The sequence below is a fragment of the Daktulosphaira vitifoliae genome, unplaced genomic scaffold, assembly GCF_025091365.1.
Source record: "Daktulosphaira vitifoliae isolate Bord-2020 unplaced genomic scaffold, ASM2509136v1 Scaffold_4, whole genome shotgun sequence".
NCBI classification, from domain to species: Eukaryota; Metazoa; Arthropoda; class Insecta; order Hemiptera; family Phylloxeridae; genus Daktulosphaira; species Daktulosphaira vitifoliae.
Genome location: NW_026099575.1, coordinates 25,980,046 through 26,005,924, shown reverse-complemented (window position 1 = coordinate 26,005,924; position 25,879 = coordinate 25,980,046). Strand labels below are relative to the sequence as shown.

Here is a 25,879-nt window from a genome sequence, read left to right as displayed (position 1 = left end):
AAAAAAAAAAAAAAACACATCATAGTAAAAAAATACCTTCTCAGCTTCGCATCGAAGCTAAAAGTCTTAACCTATATTTTTTTTTATGGAATTCTCTATTTTTACCTAATAATATATTAGAAACTAGTATTTATATATATAAAATAAAAATTAAAAACAAAAAAATTATTTTTTTTTTAAAATTTTGACTGATTTTTAATATGTTAAAAATAATACGTGTAAAAATCAATTCAAAATGTTATGTTTAACCTATTTTTCTTTGGTCCTTCAAAGTTAATTTTTACAAAAATTTATAATTAAAAAAAGATTAATTTTTTACCAAAACTTATTTTTAGCACATCTCGCAATTTTGGTATTGATATTTTTAATAAGAAATTTTGTGAGAATTTAAAAAGTGTTATTGTTATGATTAATATGAAGTCATAAAATTTTATAATTATTGTTTATAGTATATTTATGAGAATATCTCAAAAATTTTTATGAATCATTTTTTTTTGCATTTTTATCATGATAAATCATTTCAATAGAAATCTTTGTAAGAAATTTATGTAATTCTTGGTGTTAAAAATCTACAATTGAAATATTATTAATTATTTAAAAATAACCAAAAGCATCTCATTTAGAATGAAATTCAATTATACATCAGAGGATAATATCATAGGTGAAACTACGCCCGGTACAACTAAGATATGGCCTAAGCTAATATTAAATTTTAGGAACCTTTCCGGATAATGATCATAAAACTTGACCAGTCGGGTTTATAGAGGAATAATATTCCAAAATTATTAAACTTAAATGATAATAATATAAGCATTTTAAATGACCAATTAATAGTAATAACAAGGAAAAAATCCTAAACAGTATAGATAGTGTTAAGAATTTCTTATTGATTTAAATCAATAGTAGTAACAATTATATTTTATATCGGTAAGCCAGTCATTTTATCAATGTAAATGATTATTACGACCAACCAATATTCTTGTCTAACTGGTAAACTAAAATTTCCTAGTTTCACTAGATCACCAAAAAAAAAACAAGTCATTGAAAACCCAATCCAATTTTCGTTGACTTTGTTTAAAACAAAGGTATAGTTTTAAATATGGACTAAATAATAACAAAATCCTTCTAATCAATATATAAATTTCTATGTTTGATTATTAGGTTCAACTAGGTTAAAGTCGGGTTCTTTTGACGTTTTGATTAATAAAATTAGTGTAGTAAGAGCTGAGAATTTTTATGGTCAGACAAATGGTAGCATATTGGGGTCGCGCCATAGTATGGACGTAGGATTTTGGGGACAAGTATAGATGATATCTGACAGTGATTAAAATCACTATCATAAGAAACGCTTCGATGCAAATCTATAGTGTTTAATTTTAAGAAATTGAAACATAATTATAAAAGCAACATTAACTCCTATTTTCTTTTAATTATATCCTAATTAGTATTTCTTAGATTAAAAAGTATAATTTATTAATAAATATTTATTATAGCAATTAAATTTAGTTTGAAATTAATACTTAATAATTTAATATTGTAATTTTTACGAGGAAATAATAAAAAATGATAGAGTAGTTTATATCGTTACTGCTATGACAAACATGTATAATAATTAAAAAGCTTGATCTAATATTTTATAAAAAAAAATTTTTTTATATATGAATAAATACAATGACCTACAAGGAACTATTATCGGAATCAAAAATATACTATTCTAAATCAACTTTTCGCACTGTGTTTCAAATCTGAAATTAGATTTTTTCTATCACTTCTAAGTTTTGATATTATTACTAATTATTAAAAAATGAGTATTTACATATAAAAAAAAATTAAAAACATAAAAAAAAATTGTTTTAAATTATTACTGCACTAGGCTCCGCCTAGCTGGGGATCCGCCCCAGACCCGGGGCCCTTCGAGCCTTACGCGCCTTCGGCGCGTAAGCCTCTTCGGGCCGTCATCATAAGTAGGCCACTGATTCCGGTAGAAGTACCCGGCTACGCCGGTCACGATAAGTGTTTTTCAGAAAAACTATTACTTCAGAATCAGTGAAAACTGTAGAAAACTATATCTAAAAATGTTATTATTAAAATCAGGAAAATTCAAAAAGAGAATATAGTAAAATGTATTGGGTATAAGGTTGAAGCCTCTTAATGAGGTATTCCCTTTAGGCCTATTCAAAAATTATTTTAGGAGGAAATTTAATATTTTTTACTTTGTTAAACATGTTATAGAAATTTTTTTGCAAAAATTAAAGTAATGATGAAAAAAAAGGACATCAGGTCCTTATTTATTAGAAGTTGCCTAAAAAAATATTGATAGTGCTTGTTCAAGGAGGGGCCAATCTCTCTGAAATACACCCCTGTTATACACAAAAATTATTAATAATCTAAATATAATAATTGTGTTTATATTTTAGAATAATTAAAAAAAATTTAGCAGGTTATTATAAGTGGCACACTGTCAATTTAAAATAAAATTAATATTAAAATAAAATTAATATTAAAAATAAAAATAAAAATTTAATTTTGATAAATATATTGGTAACTGCGATTTAACGATTAACATCATAGTTATCATAGATGAATCCCAATTCAAAAGATAAACTCATAGTCTCATACATCATATATGAGAAAAAAGAAAACTATTAACTCTGTACTTAGTACTGTTCTTATAATGAAAGTAAAAAACTTAAATAATTATAACGTCATGAAATTTATATATAACATATAACATTCCTTGAAAATATAAGGCAAATGCAAAATAGTGTCCTAATAATAATACATAATACACCATATAATTAAGGTTCATAATAAACGTATCAGCAGAAAAGAATCACTGCGCATAATACAACCATGCGCGTGGACTTAAAAAAAAAAAAAAAAGCTCGTAAAACGGTGAAAAATGAACGGATTGAATTGATTTTTTTATCATATCTCAGGAATGTCATTGGGCGGGTCTGATGAAAATTTCAAACCTTAAGTCGTAAAACGCTGGCGTCAGCGAGCGTTTTTCTCGAAAACGGTCGAAATTTTAAAACGCTCGCGGGCGAGCGGCAAAAATTTTCCGACCTTCGCCAATAATTTTCCCGGAGTCTGGTGACCGAGTACTTTCGTTGAAAAAAAAGATTTTGAAAATCCGAGCACGCTAAGTAATTTTCCCAGAAAAGCGTTTTTTTCCTTGTTCTATTATATAATAAGATTTGATTTTTAATGCTTTAAAAATAATCAGTATAAAATGTCAATTTTAACCTATTTTTTAATCCTTTAAAATTTATTTTTGAGAAAGTTTATATTAAAACAAGTTTATTTTTATTAAAAATAAGTCTTAAATATTTCAATTGTAAAATTTTTTTATAGATTTACTTTAACTAAAAAACCAATCAATTAAAAAAAACTTGCAAGTTTGAAATTGACATAATTAATTAGAAAAAAATGGTATTGTTAAGATTAATACGCAGTCAGTAAATATTATAATTACTATTTACAGGAAATGTATGAGAAAAATATTTTTTTGGATTTTTATCGTAATAGAAATAATAGTAATCATTAATAATTAACTTTTGGTGTTTAAAAAGATTCTACAATTGAAATATGCAGAAGTGAATTAATTTTAATGATTTACTTTAACTAAAATAACCAATCAAAAAAAAAGTTGTTATAAAAATCTACTTAATCGAGCGTATGATAAAAATTGATTATAATTGTAAAAATCCATTTAAAATTCAGATGAAACTAAAAATCATTTTTACAGGTGATTTATATAGCAACATGTTAACAAAAAATGTTGAATAATATATACTAGTGATGGGCATTTTCGAATATTTTAAACTATCGAATGGTATTCGATATTTTTTTAAAACTATCGAATAACTATTCGAATTATTTTTATACAACCCAATAGTTTATTTTTAGCATAAAATATCGAATAGTTTTAAAAAATATTCGAATAGACTATCGAATAGTTTTAAAAAATATTTGAATAGAATATCGAATAGTTTAAAAACTATTCGAATATATTGTGTAACCATCGAATATTCGATATTTCCCATCACTAATATATACTGATAGTAGCATATACAAATATAGTAAAAAAATTAATAAATTAAAAAGTATAATTATTTTTCTTTTTTACAAAATAATTAAATTTTGTAGTTAAAACCTATCATCATATCAAACCTAATTCGACAATAAATACTTTAAAAATATTAGAAATGAATAATTTTGATTGCCTGTATGGAGAACGCTAGTTAAGCAACTATTTATTTGATAGAGTAGATTTATTTCAAATTTTGAGGATAAAATCTGAACTAGATACTAGTTTGACGTATCATAGATAATAATTATCAAGTGAGACTTGAGAAAAATGTATGACACAAAATAAAAACTACATAGTAAGATACTTTTAATATGAATAAGAAATTTCTTCTCACGAGGAGAGACTACAGTAATGGTATTCTTGATATTTATTGAAGGTATTCGATCTAAATGAGATAAAAATTGAAAGAATCTATATAACATGTTGATAATTAAAAATCTTTTATAATGCGACTTTTAGGAGTGGCTACTAGGGCCGTATTCTCTAAAATTTCTAGTATACATTGTAATATAATACATTTAAGATATCTTTTATCTTTTTCTGTTTAAAATTCTTATGAAAGAAAAATTACCCTCCCCCCTCAGACGAAACTTAAAGCTGCCCCCCCTGAATATAAAAAATTATTAAAATCATAATTCTTCTATTCGTTCATATATGTATTTTTTGGAGATAAATACTCAACTCACTATAGTATGAAGAAAATGTATTACATAGTTTTTTTATTATTAATTAGTTTTAAATATTTGTTTATATTTTTCAGGAGCCATTTGTATTGAATGACGATGAAGATGACGTTTCAACTCCGGCAATAGTAACAAAAAGTTATTCGTGGTGGATTCCTAATATTGTTGTATCACAGAATAATTTAACTGTATCCACAACAAATATTACTTGGTTAAGACCTATATCAAGTCAAGAAGTGGATTTTAAGCAGTATAACTTTACTAATAATCAATTTCTTTTATACAATCCTGGCAGTATAGGTAAAAAATATAAATATCATTAAACCTTATTTTTATTTTATTTGAATTAAAGTTTTTTTTATGATTCTACATTAACATTTTTTAGGGCCTTTTATTGTTAATTACGATCTCAAAAATTGGGAAATGATAGCACAGCATTCAAAACGGTTTCCAGTGAATGTTCGTTTGCAATTACTCCACGATTCTTTGTCATTAGCTTTGTCCGGTCGATTATGCTACGTTTATGCATTCAACGTGAGTAAATTAATAGAACAAGAATCTGAACCTGCTGTATGGAAGACATACCTAGGTTTAGCTACTAGATTAAGAAGCAAATTCCAAGGAACACCGGTTGCACCTAAGTATGATGTAAGGAAGGCATTTTATTTTTCGATAGCATATTTTTGTTGACAGATGTTTTTTCATAGCTATATTTGAAAAAAATGCTGAAATCAGTAAACGCTGCATTAGAACAACCTGAAAGAGGAGAGTCAAGCTGGAAATCCCAATTTCGAGCTGAAAATAAGCGATTGTTGTGCGAGACTGGTCATACAACATGTTTGATGGAAGCTCGAGAAATGCAATCTAGGACTAATACATCCAACCCCGACGAAGATAAACTGTACGTTATTTGTGTAAGTCATAGCTTTTTCATAAATTATAAATGTTTAACACTTTCATGTTATAATGCAGATTTTTGGAAAATTATTTATGTATTCTACTTGGATATGGCACATTAGATGAATGGGAATTCGGACTGCATAGGATTATGTATTATCCAAAAAATAAATCACAAACAGAGCGATTGTTTATTTTCAGATCATTAGCAAGTTGTCCTAAAAATGAAACTAAGTTTGTTAGGTACTATAGTTTATTAATTTGATGTTTTAATAGACAAATCTTATGACTTTTGACTCAGAAAATATATTGCGTTACTTAAAAAAAATTTCTTTTGACAGTTTATATTATGTTAAAATTATAATTTTTTGTATTTGTTGAATTACAGGCATTTCAATACATACCGACTCTATGTATTAATGTGCCTGTAACTGAATGAGTCCTTATTCTAAAATTGTTATCAATCCACAATTTTTTTTTTTTTGAAAGAAAAAGACTAAAATATGGCCATTTTGAAATTATAAAAAATTAACTTTAATTTTTTTATTATTAAAAATGAATAATTAAAAATATGCATTTATTGTAATCTAAAAATGCATAAATTATTTTGAAAAAGTAACATAAAATAGTAATTGGATCAAAAGTTAGTAGATTTGTCAAAACATCGTGAACCACTCAGTATAGTTACAAGTTTGAATATTTTTACGTAGAATGTTGAATTTAACATTGATGAGTGAAGATCGAAAATTTAGTGAAGAAGATATGCTTACAATGTTAACTGTAATGAGCACGGTATCTCTTGGACATGAAACTATGTTTAAGTTTTTAGTCAAAAACTTTGAGTATTTAAGTACTAAGTTAGTACAATTTTGTTAAATCTAATTATATTATAAAAAAAACATTAAATTTTATGTTTATTTTCTTACTATAAGGCTGGAGAAAAACGTTTGGGAATATTTTGTAAAAACGTCTTTCAGTCATTTTAGAACTGAAGATGGTCTAAACAAGGCAGGTTTTCTAAAATTTTATATTAAAATCAAGCTGAGAATATTAATATTTTTTTATCTAATAATGTAGGCTACAGAATTTTATCAAAAGAACAAGCGGCACTTTGCCTCTGTAGACGACATTGTGAAGAATGGATTAGAAAAAGTAAAAATACAAGTAGGTTGGGTAAAAAAGCATTTGACGCCACTGGACTCTTGGTTGACAAACGCGTTACAGGAGCCTTGGAGACCTCATGAATTTAATTTTAGAGACGTACCATCATTCGTTGCTGGATAAATTGACCATTATTTAATGATCATAAAACATTAGAAAATTATAATTTTATACTTTTATGAGCTGTATATTACTTTAATTAAATATTATTAATAAGTAAACATATTTTATAACACTTAAATTATTTCGACGATTTACCATTTGAAATAGGCGTTTTCGTTTATAATCTTAGCTATTTCCAAACTACTAATAAATTCATTATACGATACATCGTTAGAAATATGAACGGTAAGTTCTCCACAATGTTGCTAAAAAATAAAGAAAATTTATTATTATTTTCTAAATTGAATTTAATTGTAGACATAGTATTTTATTTTAATATTTATTTAATGTTAGGTTAAAGTAATAAAACATTTCATAGCAAACATGTGGATATTTTTAATTAAATTCATAATATTTTTTATGATTTACTTCGTTAACGTGACTATATTTCTGTAATTTAATATATTAGTTTGCATATTGTATTCATTTAAACAATTAACGATTGAGAAGTTTTTTTAAGTACATCTATCGGATGAAATATTCTAATTATATGTATTACTGAACAGTAATATGACGGAATAATTAAATAAAAAAAATTAAATGCTTTTAAAGGAACATAATTAATTGCAAAAGTTGTAAGTGGCAAAAGTCAATTTTTGGGTAAAATGAGTTTGATCTGTAAATAAATATATCAAATTTAACACTTTCTTTGGCATTAAGGATAGCAATAAAATTATACTATGAAAAAATTAGTATTGAATTTTCAAAATCTAAATTTATATTGGATTAATTTCATATAGGACACTTAAGAAAAATAATAAAAAAAGACATACCACTTTTGGTCTAATTTTCAAAATTATTTTAATATTGATTATACACGTTTTTATTGATAAAATATTTAAAAAGTTTTGACTAGTTACTATCAGGTAAAGAGTATCTATTTCAATTGCAAATAGTGTAATTCTAATACAAATTAGCTTTGGTAATAAATTATTTGAAAAATAGTTTACTTTTTATTAATTTATTGGTGTTAAATTTTATCCCAATAAACATTTCAGTGAAAATGATAAATAGATTTATCTACCAAAATTGTTTTATTCGTTATAAGTTTAAAAATATCACGTACTTTTTCAAAGTTGATACATGTATCTAATATGCCTTTAGAGGATGATTGAGCAATAATAGTGTTTGATGATAACTGAGTATTACTTGGAACAAAATCTCGTATTGCATCTAGTTGTTTTTTTAACACCATTACCGAGTCACTTATTTTTCCCTGCAATTATTATTATATTAGTTAATTAAGAACCATAAACTAAATTATTTACTTTGTTACTTTAGCTTCAATTACATCTTCCAACAATTTGTAGTCAGATTTATTTAGCTCTATCAATTTCTCTTTATTATCGTCTGGACAACCATCTAACAAGATCAAATTTACTCTTTCACCAAATCCTTCAATTATTTTTGCTAGTTCAACAGCAATATTACCTCCCCAACTTTCGCCAACTATATTAAATGGTCCATTATTCTGTATTTTTCTTAAAGGCTAAAAACACAAGAAAACATTTATGTTTTATAACACTTAAATTCATAATAATAAAAAAGAACCTCACCCATAGTAAACTTAGTGCAGAATTTTCTATAGTATTGATATATGATGGAAACTTCGCACAAAACACAGGATACATAATTTTATTTATAAGTGGTTGGATTCTTTTGATACCTAATCCAGGTATTATAAATACAGGTAACAGGCCATGCCTATTGGTTTCTTTTATGCCGACATTAGACGTACATTTTTCAAATGTAGCAAAATCTGGTAAATTTCCACAGATATCGAGTAAATCGTCAATATTTTTAGGTAGATATTCAATTAAATTCGGACTTTCTATAAATAAAACTTATCTTATAAAAGTATATCTATATAGAAATATATAGAAATCAATACATAGTATTAGCAACTTGATTTCTCTCAAAAAAAAAAATTATTTTAAGAAAATTTTTCATTTTCAAAAAAAATGTTTCAAAATTTCTCGATTTATCAATTATTAAGTATTTTTTATTTTGTATTTTACATTTTTAATTTTATAATACTATAACATATTGAAAAGTGTATGGATCAACATAATTTTTTTATGAGAAATAATATTTTTTAATAATCCCTTTTTTATTCGATATACTTTATCTTAATCAGGATATTAATAAGGAACTAGCAGATCATGTAGCTTTTGGAATAATCCACCAATTCTTTTAAAATTAAACACTATCTAAAGATTTGCATCGAAGCGTTTTTTATGATAGTGATTTAAACACTGTCAGATATCATTATGCTTGAACCAACTATGCCACGTCACCACTGTGCCGCGACCCACCTGTGATGGGTTTTTTTTTAAATTGAAACATACATATTTAACTAGATCATAATAAAAAAAATATTTAATTAAGAAAATGATTAGTCAATAACAAATTTTAAATTAGTAGGGGAGAGTTGGTTGTTACCACATGACTGATAACTCAGCATATCTCAAAAAGTTATACATAAGTTTTGCTTTCCTTGATATTATAAGCCAACATGCATACCTCTCTTCCCAAGTAGTGTCAGTTGGTTCTGAACTATAATAGAAAACAATGCACCCTTTAAGTATTTTTCATAATTCGTTATAGTTTATCAGTAATTTTCACTATGAGATATTAAATTTACATTAGTTTTTGCAAACTCAAAATTGTATTTTTACTTCTTTTATTATATGATTATTCACCGAATTTACCAAATCACTATGAGTACGGTTTTATCAAACCAATTTTTTTTTATCGTTTTTTGAAATCCTATAAAAATTATTATATGTCTAATTTATGGAATATTTTTTCGTGCTAATACTTAGCCAACTAAATTTCCCACTACTTACTAAATTTGTATACATATAAATCAAACTTTGTCCCTATTATAGGTCCAAGAGATTTGATTAAATCCAGCTCTTCACAACTTCGGAAATTACTTGTATTTATAAATATAGAGTGGAGGTGTGGTGCGGGTTATGCTTTTTATCATTACGCATTACTCTTACACCATCTATATTTAAAAATGTTAATAACTTCCGAAGTACTCGTTCAAAAACTGTTCCAACCATTCATTATCTTAATTAGATAATTTTTTTTATTATAAGCTAGTTTAATATGTATGTTGAAATTTAAAAATATGAAGTCGATGCCGTTATAAGGTATTAGGAATGAATTAAAAAACACTTAATAATTGATAAATCAAGAAATATATGAAACAAAAAATAATTTTCTTAACACAATTATTACGTCGAGAGAAATGTTAAAAAACACCTGTATAGTAGGGTATTTAAAAACGTAAGTTAAATGTTTAAAAACAAACCATGCTTGTGCTCTAATATAGATGAGTCACAGACTTTAATTTCAATTGGCTGATAACCCTCTGTTCTTTTAAGTATATCTTCCAGATGATTAAATACTTTCTCTGGCTTTTTCATAGATTTATCTAGCTGTAAATTTATGCAATTCGTTTTCATACAATTTCTGGACTCGCAAACCTCCATTGCATAAGCATCACTTTGCATGCAAATGAAATGCTTTAAATCAGGTATAACTTTTTTACATATAGTATCAATAGTTGTTAACTTAACTTTACTCTACAAAATAAAAATATTTAGTTTTTCATTTTAAAATTAAAATCAAAATTTGCAATGGGGTATTACTAGATTTACCATTTCTATACAAAAAATTGCTGAAACTTTAGAATAAGTTGAAAATTCTCTAATTAATTCTTCTCCTCTATTTCGAGTACATAAGCGCTCGCCTGAAGTGATGATAAATGATACATCGGAATATTGTTGAATTAATGAATAAATAATTCTTTGACTTTTTCGCAATATTGTAGATGTTCCGTCAATAATAAATATCAGTTTCTTTACGTCACGGCTTAATAACCAATTAACAGTCTTTAGCCAAATATGTGATGGAGGACCAATTATAATATATAATTTATTTTCTTCCACAAATGATTCGTTGGTATTTTTAGATATTATGGGTAAAACTGATTTTTGGGCTTTAAATTCGATACTAAAAAAAGTTAACAATATAAAAAAAAAAAAATCTATATATATATATATATATATATTATATTATATACTTTAATAGTTATTTCATACCTATCAGAACACGAATTGCCCACGGAAAAATGATCGTCTAATTTACACACAATATTATTACAAATACCATTTTGGACAAGTTTTTTCAATTGTTGTTTTACTTCATGCGTAGAGTTTAATACATGCGAAAAATCTTTTACACCGTATAAGGCGATACTTTTCAAAAATGGAGACATTCCTATTTAGAATTGTTTAATTATATTAACTTAAGAAAAATTCTTTTTTTAAAAATTGTTACCATTAATCCTTACCAAATTTTGTATCTACGTTAATATCTTGTGTGCCAATATGTACAAATATACCAAACGTTTCTAGGCATTTTAATGATGCTAAAAGATATTTAGTAGGCAAAGTATGTACAACTACTTTACATCCTATACTTTTTGTTTGTCTCTTCAGATCGATTTCAAATTTACCATTTTTTATTTGTAGAATATTATTGACATTTAACTAATAAATTTACAAAACACAAATAATAGTAAATTTTTAATTAATTATGATAAAATAATGCAATAAATTTTATACTAATATATTTTATACTTGTGGAAAGAGATTTTGGAGAAATTTATTTTGTTCATTATTGTATGTTGTAAGGTATAAATTACAGCCAAAGCTTAGTGCTATTCTTATAAATGCTTGTCCAAGAGTTGAACTTGCATCATGTATAAGTACATTATCACCAGATTTAACAGAATACTTAATAGCCAAGTAATAGTAGGCCTAAAATATATCTATTATAAGAAATATGAAATAATTAATATATATTCAATATTTACAATTGAATATGTAAGTGGTAATTTAGTTGATTCATCCAAAGACCATTCTGGTTTTACCACCCATTGTAACACATCATCAATTTCGAGTTGGTTTGATGTTTTGGAATTCCTCAGTATACCCATCACTTTATTCCCTTTTTTATCAATACCAGAATATTGAAAACATGTATTTTTACACTATAAATTGAGCATACGTTTCAAAATATATTAAATAAATTATTCAATTAGTCTACAAAATCCTTACTATTTTGTTGATTTCTATATGACTTATATACTTTATTTTTATATCCCTAAAAAATAATCGTTTTAGAATTTTTTTTACCAAATACTGTCAAAAATATAAACTTTTAATTTTATCAAAAAAAAACATAACTTACTCTAGGTTAATAATGTTATTATACGTGCAAGGTAAAATTTCGAAGTTATTTGAAGTTGTTTTATTTTCAATGCAAGGAAGAATCATGTAGTTTCCCCAGTTGTTATCTCTTAAAATATTCTGTCTTAATCCTTTAAACACTTGATCACTAAAGAAAGTATTTGTCATGTCAAAAAATGGTGAATTTTTTAAAAGTATGATATACCTATTAAAATAAAAGATATACTTGAGTTGATTTGAAATGTTTTTGAAATTTAATAAATTATTCAATATTAAAATACCGGAATTGTTGTTTGGTATCAATATCTTCGATTTCTTTTGATATTTTTATAGGACATTCAGAATTTGTTTTAATAATTATAAGTGGAGCTACATCACTATCAGCCATGAAAGTTAATCCATGTGATAAACATTTCTTCCAAGTATTTTGTTCAGTGGAAAATTGCATAACTTGATTACCTGATTTAAATTTTTGAGTAATTAAATAATAAATTGAACTGTCGAAATCTTTCTGAAAAATTGTTGTATATTCCTCGTCTTTAATCAAAGTTTTTGTTAAAACAAAAACTCTTCCAAAACAATTCTCAACATCTTTTTTCAAATATGAGTCAAAATTTTCAGTTATTAATAATAAGCCTTTATTTTCCCTATTATTAGTTAATGATGAATAAGTGTAATCGTTGAAATCTTCCTGTAATATTTGTAAAACAATTTTGGTAATATTTATTAATCTATACAGTAAAAAAAAAAAACGAATAAATGACTACCTTTAGATATGGTTGAATTTCGTATAATTTTTTTAGTAGTACAATAAATTTGGCATCATTTATTTTGATTTGTAATTTTAAATTTGGATTTTTATAGCAACAATTTTTTACGGTTTGTAAACAAAGACTTAGCATTTGGATTAAATTCTATAATATATAATTTAAGATTACATTTTTACCATTGAATTTTTAATTAAAATTGATATTTTACTTGTATATTAGGGTTTGGCTGACTTATAAACTGGACTTTTTGCAACCTTAAATCTATGGATGGAGAACAAACTTCTTGAAAAACAGTTGTTTTAAAATCTTCAATTTCTATACCAGGTCCTCTAATAACATTAGTCCGAAAATCAAACCTCACGTAAACTAGAGATCCTTCCGCAAATGTCAACATTTGTTTTTTATCGATAATAAGATTCCTAATCCAAAAAGGAAGTAAAGGATTTCCACTACATTTACTCAAATCAAAAAACATCTTAATTTGCATCATTGTATTTAAATTCACGTTTAAATTGTGTGACCAAGTAACTTTTGCTAGATATCCTAAAAGTTAATAACTTGTTTAATAATTAAATATGCATATTTGTAATGTAAAAAAAATTACCTCTATCTTGAATAAGAATTTTTTGAATTGTATCATAAGGATTTGAAATTTTAATATCGTTTTCCATAAATACACTATAAATTTCATCATCATGTACCCATTCATCTGTTGGGTGAACTTCACATATAGAAGGAGGTTCTGGACTAATTAGCTGGTTTTCATCGTTATACGATATTTTCCCAGACATAAGTATATTTTGTGATTTAATTACTTCAAATAAATTACTATTTCTAATTTTGCAAGAAAAACTTTGGGACTCTAAAATAAAATATTATTTAAATATTTTTAAAAGAATTATGAATTTTTTATTATCTTACCACTTGCAGAAACTATCAAAGGTAAATGAACCAAAACCTCTTCAAAAATTATTTGAGACGATTTTAATGTTAATGTCAGTTTTTTTTCTAATTCGTGTAGTACTTCTGTCTAGAACAATATTTTTTTTTAAACATTATATGCAATTTTTTTAGAATAAATTTTACATACGATGATAAAAGATGATGGTACTACGGCAAATTTGTTGATTTCATGTCCCAAAAAGTGTCTTTGTTTTTTATCATGCAAACATATGTTTACTATATTCAAATCAAACTAAAAACACGTACAATAACATTTACACAACAAAATAATTATGTAAATAAACAAAACTATAGAAATAAAACTTACCGGATCATAATGTGTATTAATTGGCCAAGTTTCATCGTGGTTCCATGAAACAAGAGGAGCTAAACTAGGCGTGCCTCTTGAAACTGGAAATTTTGGCTGTGGATATATTGAATTTAAATTAATCTGAAGACCGCTTGAATAAAGTTCACCGATAATGTTTAAAAAATGTTTTAATGGACTTTTACTCCCTCGTTTAGCAAGAGATACAATTTTACACGATTTGTCAAGTTCTGATTTTAAAATTCCTTGAAATAGACCATGAGGTGCTATTTCAATTACTATAACATTTTTGGGTACTTTTTTACACCCTTCTGAAAACAAAACTGTACTTTTAAAGTTGTTTGCATGATATTCTCCAGAACTCCATTGTGCTAAATCACTACTCCAATTAGATTCGGGTATTGAAGTAGATACCCATTTGGAAGATCTTTGTTTAGGATTAGGTACAGCCTACAAAAACAAAACATAAAAAATTATGTAAAGATAGCAGTACATATTATTATGGTTAAAGTTACTTTTTCTATAAATTTTTTAACAAATTCTGCTTGTCGATAAACCATTCTAGAATGATATGCAATACCATTTGAATTAACTTCTTTCACAAATACATTTCTTTTTTTTAAAATATCTAAATAATTTTTCATATCATTAATTGGACCAGACAGAGTAACATTGCCTTCTGAATTATGACATCCAATGTCTATATTTGGTGGTAAATCCGTAAAGTCTTTGTAGTTTAAACCTGTTCGAAAAAATGATAGGAATCAAATTATAACTTAAATTTTACTAAAATATTTTAAACGCTTATTTTAAAAATAATTATATGATTTAAAAATAAAAAAGTTAGCTTTGGAAATAGATAGATAAGTGACTCAAGATATTTCAGACGTCTTTTCAAAATTAAAAAAGTGCATTTTGTAGTTTTGCTATAAAATGATTTATATATTTAGATAATTACGTGAAACATATTTTTTGCCAGAAAATATTTCACTTACCTACCGCTGCCATTAAGCCTGCCTCGGGTTTTAAAAACTCAGCTACTTTTCCTCTCCCATAAGCAGCCATTAAGGCACCATATGTATCAAAACAATTATCAGCGTACGCACAACCATTTTCACCAAGTGAATGGCCAAGCATGCCAGCAGGGTGTATACCAATTTCTGCTAATAAGTCTACAAATGCTATCTAAAAAAAAAAAAAATAAAAAAAAAATAAAGTATGTTTAAAGTGGTTTATTGTAATATATTACTTTAAACAAATATCACTTTAAATATATTACTTTATCCTTCTAATAAATGTTCAGATTACTTATATACAACAGATATTAAATAGTGAAATATTTATACACGAATGAAAGGAACATTGTATTTTCTTATTATTATTCAGAATATCTATTCACTAGATGTAAACTATGCCAAGTCATATATTTTTCAAAAATGAGTTAAGACTATTTTTAAAATGATCATTCAAAAAACGTCTCACTTCATTTACAAAAAAATATGACTGGAGATAGTTTACCGCTGTTGTACAGATATAAGTCATTGACTGTGTTAAATGTTACAAAGACTAAACCTAATATCATATGTTATTTAATGTTTTAAACGCTTATTACTTACTTGCATTGTTGTAATAGCTAAAAATGAAATTACTGGTTTCGATTGAAGAATTTCTGGATTTGGGTTTGTAAGTATATCAATTATATCGTATCCAATTGATTTAATGATTTTATCACAGCGTTTTATACTATTTGCAAAACAAGGTATTTGCATAAGGTCAGATGCCATACCTGGCCATTGAGAACCCATTCCACCAAAAACAAACCATACAGGTCGGTTAATCTCGCTAGTTTCCTAAAACATAGTTTATTATTTATTTAATAGGTCGTCCCGAATAAAAATTAATTTTATCAACTGAATACATTTTTTTAAAATTAATTAGTAAGTTTTTATTTTTATATCTGTAGTAACTTCATAGATAATAAATTGCGTACTAAAAAAGAAGTCTTACGAGTGAGAAGATATACTCCTCCACGCCGCCCTCAGAACGACCCGTTTATAATTTTTGTATAAAATTAAATTTTGTAAATTACTTGATAACCAAATGAAGGTGTTGTCTCAAAATCTAATGTCACATAACCTCTATAGAAGTAACCAACTATATTTTCACGGAAAACGTTTTGAATAAGTCCTAAATGTTCATCATCTCTGGGTAAAACTTTTATTCGATCAATAGCATCGGCGATACCTTTTTCATTTCTAGATGACAATAGAACTAGTCTTTGACTAGGACCAGATTGAATTTTTCTTTTTTTTTTTGAATGTTGTTTTAGTAAAACATGACCGATAGATGACGGCATACCTAAAGTAGTAGTTGCAACAAATGGACCATCTAGCTTTGTCGGCTTAGTAACAACCTGTAGAATATTAACAATAAATTACGATATATTTCTTTAAAATAATATACTTACCTCCATTTTATTCATTTTAAGAGCATCAATATTCTGATTACAAGACTGATAGTTAATATTTGGCGGTATTATACCAGTGTCTAATGTTATTAACGCTTTTACAATCGATACTAAACTAGATGCTGCCTCACAGTGTCCTAAGTTACTTTTAATAGATCCTATTGGTAAAGAATCAGTTCTTTGATCACCACAAAAGATATCTGACGCTACTTTAAGCTCCATTTCATCATAATACTAAATTAAATAAAACTAAGAAAGTTTTACTTATACAAATATTAATTTTAATTTAATAAAAATAAAAAAGGTTTTTATTAGACATTAAATTAATAACAATACTTTAATTTAGCAATGAAATAATGATTATTCACCTAAAAATTTTAACTATTTAAAAATATAGAATAATTACCAAGTAGAAAATAATTATATAAATTTTAATAATTTTGAAACGGTTAAGCCATTATATTATATTTCTTATGAAAAAATTTCACCCCCGGAAATTCGACACCCTGAGCGGTTGCCTGGGTGACCCATACCTAAAGCCGGCCTGGGGCTACCAGACTTATCAACTGGGTGCGTCACTGTTCGTTGGATTACTCTATTAATAAGTTATTTAATTTGTTAAGTTTCGCCACATAATCACAGACTACAAGTAAAAAATAATTTACCTTGCAACCAGAACCATCTGCTTCCAAAAATGAAATATTTTTTGGTGATACTTCACAGCTTTTATAAAATTCGTTATAAAAATCTCTTAAAGAATCATCGGTAGGTTTGATTAAATTCAAGGCTTTTTCCATGCATACGCGAGCATTTACGTGTACTACAGTGCCATACGAACGCAAAGCTTCATTTGAACGTTGAAGAAATAATACAACCACACCTTCACTACGGCCATAACCACTAGCTAAAAATTTCAATATGTTATTTCAAATATACCGATTATCGTAAAAATAATTAAATGATTGTACCATTTTCATCGAATGATCTGCAAAGACCATCTTCACTGAGTTTATTTAATCCTATCCAATTTTTTGCCATGTCTGGATACCAAATTATATTAGTGACACCGACCAATGCGGCTTCAGTTCTACCTTTTGCAATATCGTTAGCAGCTTGTTTTAAGACTTCTATACCTCCAATCCAAGATGAATCTATATTGTAACTAGGACCGTGCAAATTTAAAATGTTTGAAATCCGATTCGCCAGTAAAGCTCTAACATGTGCTAATAGCCAATAGGGAGTAGTCAATTTTTCATCACAACCCACTGCTTCACTATCACTTACACATGATGCTGTATATACAGAAATTTGTGATCCATTTAATTGACTTGGATTCAATCCTAATCAAATTTAAAAAATATAAAAAGTTTATGTTATTTATATTTTTAAATTCATATGATATAAAAATTGAATTTTTAAAATCAATACCTGCATCTATAATTGCTTCATAAGACCTTTCTAATAGACATCTAGTCAAAGGATCCATTGCTTTTACGATTCTAGAATTGATTCCCATAAAGGTGTCATCTAGTTTTTGTGCTACTGATACTTTACCAATTGCTGGTGGTACTCCTGGCCAATCATCTAAAACGTTAATATAAAATAAAATTTATAATAATTTCATGCAGTAATCATGATTTTAATAAAAATAATTTAACTATCTATATTTTAAAATTTTTAAAGCAATGTCTATTTTATAATTATAAGAGTATTAATATAAATATTATATTAAGTCATAGACTAGAACGATATTTTCAATATTATCTGTGAAAATATATTAAAATGATATTTTTGTTTGATGTTAACAATAATTGTTTTTTATTAGGTGTTTTCTTTACATTAACAAATGGCACATAAAAATAGAAGTTTTCTATAATTATTTCTTAAATTATTGTCCTTATAAAGATCATCAAAATATAAAAATTGACACAGATTCGCAATATCATATATCACAAGTTCGATCGGTTATCATAACCGATCGAACTTGTTCGGTATCCCTCTATACATTTTGATTAAGAAAAAGTTTAGTAAATCCTTCATAAATTAAAATTCGTTTTAAAAATCCCAGCACAGTGGAAATGTGTCATAGTTGGGTCCAGTATAGATTTAATCTGAGAGCGATTAAAATCATTATCATAAAAAATGCATCGATGCAAATCTGTGTTTCGTTTTAAAAAATTGGTGGATTATTACAAAAGCTACATCATTTTCTATTTCCTTAATTGTATGCAGATTAGTAATTCTTAGATTTAAAAATATAATACATAATTTTTATAATTAATTGTTTTCAAATTATTATTGATTTTGATTTGTAATATGTTAGAATTAATCATTTTTAACCTACTTTTCTTTGTCCTTTAAAGTGAAAGTTTATATAATAAATAAATAAATTTATCGCCATAACTTTTAGCTCAACTTGCATGTTTGAAATTGCTATCAATAAAAAGAAAAAAATTGTACTCTATATATTCAATATTATAACGTGTATATATTTGGATCACTTTGTATATTCAAAAACGTAATTATTGCTTCTGATTTTGAAAAACTGACTATTTTTATTAAAAATAAATTTAGAGGATTTTAATTAAGGTCCTAGTTTAGCTAGGATTTCTTTTATAGTTTTATAATAATTTTCAAAAATGCTGAAATGTTTATAGTAAAATGTTTTAAGTCTGATATAATTAAATGAAAGATGTTTACAAAAATTATTACACTTTCTCGAATTGTTTTAAATTTTAAATTACTTAATTAAATGATTAAAGATGAGGAAAAGGTCACAGATTTTTCTATCCTCCTCTTAAAAGAACGGATCACTCTTTTAAAGTTCTTTAAATTTGTGTCTTTAGGATAGTTTATAATAAAATGAATTAATTTAACCATAACTTTTAGCTCAACTAGCAAGTTTGAAATTGCCATCATTAAATAGAAAAAAATTGTATTGTTAAGATTAATATGCAGTCAGGAAATTTTATAATTACTATTTACAGTAAATTTATCGGGAAAGATCAATATTTTTTTGGATTTTTATCGTAATAGATAACTTAAATAGAAATAATAGTAATCATTTCCTAGTATCTTTTGGTGTTTAAAAAGATTCTACAATTGAAATATTAACTGAATTAACTTTAATGATTTACTTTAACTAAAATAACCAATCAAAAAAAAATTGTTAAAAAGATGGACTCAATTGAGCATATTATAAAATTTGATTATTATAAAAATCCATTGTTAAATTCAGGTGAAACTAAATATAATATTCTTTTTAGATATATGATTTATATAACAACATGTTACAAAAAAATTTGGAATATTATTGATTAGTAGTTGCGCATACAATTAGAGTTAAAAAATTAATTAATTACAAAGTAAAATTATTTACTTTTGTAGTTCAATACTTTTAACGTATCAAATCTAATTCGACAATGAATACTTTAAAATTATTAGAAATTGATGATTTTTATAGTTTATATGGATAAATATAGTAAAGCTACTTTTTATTTGATTAAGGGATTTTTTTCAATTTTTGAAGGTAATATCTTTAATTAGATACGAATTATAATCATTTGACGTATCGTTAAAAAAAGTAGGTTAAGTGAGGATTTGAAAAATAAATCACAGCCACAAATAAAACCAAATAGTAAAATAGCATTAAAATAAATAAGAAATTTCTTTTCATGAGGGGAGACTACAGTGATGGAATTCTTGATAATTATTGGTTATTGAATTTAAATGAGATAAAAATCAAATAATTTGAAATTTTTTTTCCAACTCAAAAATAATTAAGGAAAAAATGTAAAAAATGAATTGCTACAGGTGAATTCGAATCTCGTACCTTAGGGTACGCTTAGGCGTGATATATTTAAGTGTTACCGATCGGCAACTGTTCGTCGCTTTAATCTATAGGTAATATTGACAATTTAAGTAAATTCAATTTTTAAAGGTACTTTTTTCAATTTAAAAAAAGGAAAACAATTTTAATTTAAAGTTTAAATTTTTATTCTATATCAATTAAATTATATAATATTCATGAAAGTCAGTGTAAGATATTTTAATAAATTTATCGATTTTCAAAATTGTAATTTTTTTTGGAGATTTCCCCCATATACAGGGAACGAGAGATTTTTTTTCCAACTTTTAAAGATAATGTCTTCAACTAGATACGATTTTTGATCTTTTGACGTATTGTTTAAAGAAATCGGTCCAGTGAGAGCTGAGAAAAAGTGGCGACAGACAGAAAAAAACACATCATGGTAAAATTAATACCTTCTCAGCTTCATATCGAAGCTAAAAGCAAAAAAAATTATTTTACTACCTCCATGATAAATTAGAACGTTTTTATAAAACAATATAATATGTTTGTAAAACAATGTACACTTGTTTTTTGATTTTATGTTTGATAACTTTTATTGTATTGTATTAACATTTTTAGTGAAATTATTATTTTAAATATACAAGGCTGTAGATTTTTTCTATGGTGGCCCAAGAGTTTTTCATTTATAACATCTTAATTTTTTAATATTATAAAAATGTATATCTTGACTTATAAATGCATTCATAAGAATCATAAGTATAGAATACAATTGATTATTTTTAAATGGCGCTTTTACTTATACATATAATACACTTATTGTAAATTTGTCAATTTTAATTATTTTAAAATTTAATGTTTAGAGAAATGGACTTTTTTAACCGTAATGAATATTTATTCCATAAACCGTAGGTCCAAATACATTTAGTAAAACTAAAATTTAGTGAATTTAAATCATAAAAATAATGTCTTGATAGATTAGCACATTACATACCTTTAGACCATCTGCAATCGTCATCTGTTACCATGTTCACTTTATTATTCAAATTTAATTGGAGTTCCTCAATATTTTCTGATTTTGGAAATTTTCCTCCCACTCCAGAGATAACAACTTCAAATAGGTTATCGTTATTCCCCATATTTAAAATTCTCAGAATATTTATCAATGCTTAGTACCAACGAATAACTAATAATAAATGTGTCTATTTACAACCGATCACGCTTCGCATTTGCAGAAATGACCTACGCTGAACTACGAATAGGAACATAAATATGCGACTCATACGCATCGATTTTTTAGTAGGTAGAGTACATCTTATTAACAATTCGACATCGACATCATTACGCTGTATTCTACTGATTATATCAATAAATCGCCCCAACAACCAGTTAAATAACACGAACGACTTCCTTATAGAATATTAAAAAAGGTCAAAAATAATGTTTCAATATAGGTCGGGAGGTATATTTCAATATATAAATTAATTAAGTCTATGTTTACATATTTTATGTTGAGTCAAAAATTTATAAGGACAGGCAGTTATTAGGCGTGTGCTAATATACATAGTGTATTAATTTTCCTCCAATTTTAAAACTTAAAATTTTAACATACATTTTTTTATGAAATATTAGTTATACATTTTGAGAAATTTAATGAAATTCAGTAAAATATTGAATATTTTCAAGTCGTGATTAAAATACAAAAATATGTTTATTATTAGAAATATAATGACATTTATCGCAATCGATAATTTTCCGGAAGTTTGTAAATGTTTGAGTTTCTAAAGCACTTTATTTTAGATAATATTTAGTTTTGCATATAGCTACACATGTTACGGACAAGCGAATTAATGTAGTATCCAAACGGTTTTTAATGAACGATATACAGCGTAATCGGTATATCATAAAACACTCAATTACTCACAAAATAAAGACAATATTGGAAAAACAATTTTTGATTTCATTGAGTAGTTACATATAATTCTTGATTTATCAGCTATTAATTACTTTTTAGAATCATCCCTTTTAACATATAGGGATGTTGACTTAATTTTTTAAATGACAAAATACATACTTAATTAGCTTATAAAATATAAATTATTTTTTATCACTAGTCATTTTTTGGTCATACTCTACCTCCCACCTAGATATAAAAAAATGATCACATTGTATGCTAAATGCATATTTTATATATTCAAATAAATTTTTAAGCATTAAATAAAAAAAAAATGCAAAAAAAAACGTATTTTTACACGTTTCCTACTCAGGTATGCATGCATAATAAAAGTTTTTTTTTTTGTTTTCGTTGTTTCAAATGAATTTTAATTAATATGTTAATTAATAGGTATAAATTATGACAAAGGCTTAGTCCTTAAAAATTGCTGTAACTTCCAAATTTTATATGAAAAAAAATTAAGATAAGAGAAAAATCAATTTAATCTCCCCCATTTTTTTATGCCATAGCGCAAAATAAAAAGTAATGGGTTTCAGAGTAATTTATTTTTCATTTACAATATAACAAGATTGCATATATTCCTATGTTTTTAGCTTTGAAAGGGGTTCAAAATAGCAAATTGTATACAAAAATTTAACATTTTATACTTTTGAAAATGTTCCGAAAATACTCCGATCTTCAAACATATGTTATGTTAATGTTAACATATGCTAAATTAAATGGTATATTATTTATTATAAGTTAAAAAGTTTGTCCCAGCACCTAATTTTTTATATGTAAATAGCCACCGTAGTTAAAAACATGGTAATTTTGTGTTAACATTTTTATTTCATATCTTATTTTTCAAATTTATATTGCTTTAACATTTTGAAAAATGTATGAATAAATAATTTTTTTTATAAGTACTTTATACAAGTCCTTTTCGTCCGACATACATTTTTATAAAATCGGACCATATCCCTTTTTATATTCATATATTATAAATATATATTCATATATTACACTTATAAATCATAAAACTTGCAATCAGAATATAAATAAGGCAATAGGAGATCATGTAGCTTTTGGAATAATTCACCAATTTTTTAAAATTAAACACTATCTATAGATTTGCTTCGAAACGTTTTTTATGATACGATTTTAATCACTGTCAGATATCATCTATACTGGACCCAACTATGGCACGTCCCTACTGTGCCGCGACCCCACTGTGCTGAGTTTTTTTCATAATAAAGTATATTAAATTAGCTTTAATTTAAGGTATATATAAAAGTGTCAGTATTTCCGGAACATTTTCAAAAGTTAAATTGAAAGAGTTATTTTTTTATTATATTTACAATTTTAGATGCTATGACCATTAGTTACATTTAATATACATCTATAGTTACATATAGATGTTTATAATTATTGACTTTATTTAAAATATATTTTTATAATTTCTAAATTGTTGCGATCGGAGCCTAGGTACCTTTCGCCCTCTTACTACGGTCCTGAAATAAGGAAATATAATCTTAATATTTTAAAAAAATTAAATGTTTTAATCATTTTGTGTTGATTTAATTAAAATTTGCTAACGCTATTCTTTTATGAGTACGATAGCACTTAAAATATAAAATTACATTTGAAAGCAGTTAACTCTGCGGGGGTGGTTGAAACAAGGTGAGAAAAACGTACAATATGTTTTTATGAGCACTAATGAATTAGCAAACACGCAACCTTTTAAGTGGTCCATTCCCCGATGCCTGCATTAGTACGGTTGTTATTACAATTATTATTAAGTGTTATGATTAATAGTCCGACATCCGACTAACCTGTGTGAATAAACACATTGCGTATCACCTGCAGTTCACACTGACTAATAACCGACTATTAAAAGATCTCACCAAAAAACACCTTTTATTCTTTACAAACCACTACAGTAAACTTACAAATAATATGTAATATTTTTTCAAGCCATTTATTTTTAGACTGTTGAAAAATTTGCCAATGCGTAAAATATAAATAAAAAAAATTAGTAATAACCTTAAAGTTTTAATTTTTTTTTTTTTTTGGACGTATAAATGATGAATTTAATTTGGTATACAGTTAAGGGAAAGCATCTATGGGAAGTATACTGAGTGCATATACCCTAGATGACACTAAAATGTTAAGTAACAAAAATTATTAAGTAAAGACTTATTTACATAAAAGTAGAGAAAAATATTTTGATGAGCAAATTAAAAGGTCATTGGAACGTTAGCATCGAGTGTACCTGGCGACTAAGTATTTTTATTACAAAAACTTTTATGTTATACAATTCATTCAACAGAAAATTGTCTTATTAATACAATAATTAAATTGTTATTCTTATTTGAACGTTGAGATATTTTATTGTATTGGTATATATTCTTGTGTGTTTAATGTCTCAAAAAAAAACTGTTTATACAATAATAACATGAGAGAAGTTTAATAGTGAGTCGTGGAGGGTTGTATGATAATGGGCGGAGCATCTGGGCACGCCCCGTTTGCTTATAAAGGGAATGTAGATGAATTTAAATAACAATAATATGAAAAGAATCAGTTGTCGACCCTGTGTAAAATATGTCATAAACACTTGCTTCTATATTTTTATATTAATAGCCCTTTTCCTTAGAACTAAATTTACTCTAGTTAGAAACTTCTATTACCTATAAGCTTTTTAAATTCCTTCTGGATGACTAACGTTATTTTACTTTAGCTTTTAAAGTTAACATAATTTTTTACAAAATGAACTCTATGTAAAGCGGTCTCTACTATTAAAACACAAAAAGAAAAAGCATTTATGATAAAAAATTAGTAGTTCGATGTTAGAATATTGAGCTTAAAAACATAATTGAGTTCAAAAGGATACTTTTAATTATAAAATTTTAAGTATAATAATAATTTATCGTATTTAAGTCAATTACAGTTTTATTTATATTTTTAATTTAAATATCTATTCCATAATTATAAAATTATGTATGTAATTATAGATAAAAAAAACACTATAGTAAAATAATTTACCTTGGATAAAGATTATTAATTTATAACATAGATAATCGAACCTATATTGTATGCGACACACCTAATTCCTTAAATGACTGAGTTATATTGCGAGTTATTTTAAATAAATTTTTTTACAAAAAAGAAAAATACAAAAAAATTATCATTAGAAAAGAAAGTATAAATATTAAATAAATATTGAAAAAATATATTAATTTGTTATTCAAGTCTATTAGGTAATTGTATTTTAAGCTAAAATCGTAGATCATTATTCAATTGATAATTTTAGCTTCGATGCGAAGCTGAGAAGGTATTGGTTTTACTATGATGTGTGTTTTTTTTTT

The 25,879-nt window shown here is 25.7% G+C and overlaps 2 protein-coding genes across 3 annotated transcripts in view; one reads left to right on the top strand and one right to left on the bottom strand.

Annotated features, from left to right (window-relative positions):
- The window catches only part of LOC126906168 (endoplasmic reticulum aminopeptidase 2-like), a 17,682-nt gene extending 10,604 nt beyond the window's left edge, over positions 1-7,078 (top strand). The window contains exons 10-16 of one of the 2 annotated variants that reach the window (XM_050686503.1): positions 4,857-5,079; positions 5,165-5,427; positions 5,487-5,680; positions 5,752-5,919; positions 6,387-6,533; positions 6,609-6,684; positions 6,754-7,078. In XM_050686503.1, coding sequence (XP_050542460.1) covers positions 4,857-5,079; positions 5,165-5,427; positions 5,487-5,680; positions 5,752-5,919; positions 6,387-6,533; positions 6,609-6,684; positions 6,754-6,960 — 1,278 coding nt within the window. In that variant the 3' untranslated portion in view covers positions 6,961-7,078. Of the gene's footprint in view, positions 1-4,856; positions 5,080-5,164; positions 5,428-5,486; positions 5,694-5,751; positions 5,920-6,386; positions 6,534-6,608; positions 6,685-6,753 lie in introns of those variants that run through there. The other variant, XR_007704198.1, reaches the window with a different exon arrangement.
- LOC126906167 (fatty acid synthase-like) lies at positions 7,004-21,953 on the bottom strand. Its single transcript, XM_050686502.1, has 28 exons — positions 21,576-21,953; positions 18,202-18,357; positions 17,742-18,113; positions 17,439-17,677; positions 16,774-17,007; positions 16,396-16,719; positions 15,923-16,156; positions 15,302-15,491; positions 14,822-15,048; positions 14,307-14,756; positions 14,127-14,231; positions 13,958-14,066; positions 13,641-13,898; positions 13,245-13,579; positions 13,034-13,180; positions 12,548-12,957; positions 12,268-12,471; positions 12,135-12,180; positions 11,891-12,067; positions 11,655-11,834; positions 11,366-11,564; positions 11,115-11,292; positions 10,671-11,025; positions 10,322-10,595; positions 8,556-8,830; positions 8,276-8,488; positions 8,066-8,215; positions 7,004-7,205 (listed from the first exon to the last, which is right to left on the bottom strand). The coding sequence occupies exons 1-28, from the start codon at positions 21,718-21,720 to the stop codon at positions 7,092-7,094; spliced, it is 6,300 nt and encodes a 2,099-aa protein (XP_050542459.1). The 5' UTR covers positions 21,721-21,953; the 3' UTR covers positions 7,004-7,091.
- Positions 21,954-25,879: the final 3,926 nt, after the last annotated feature.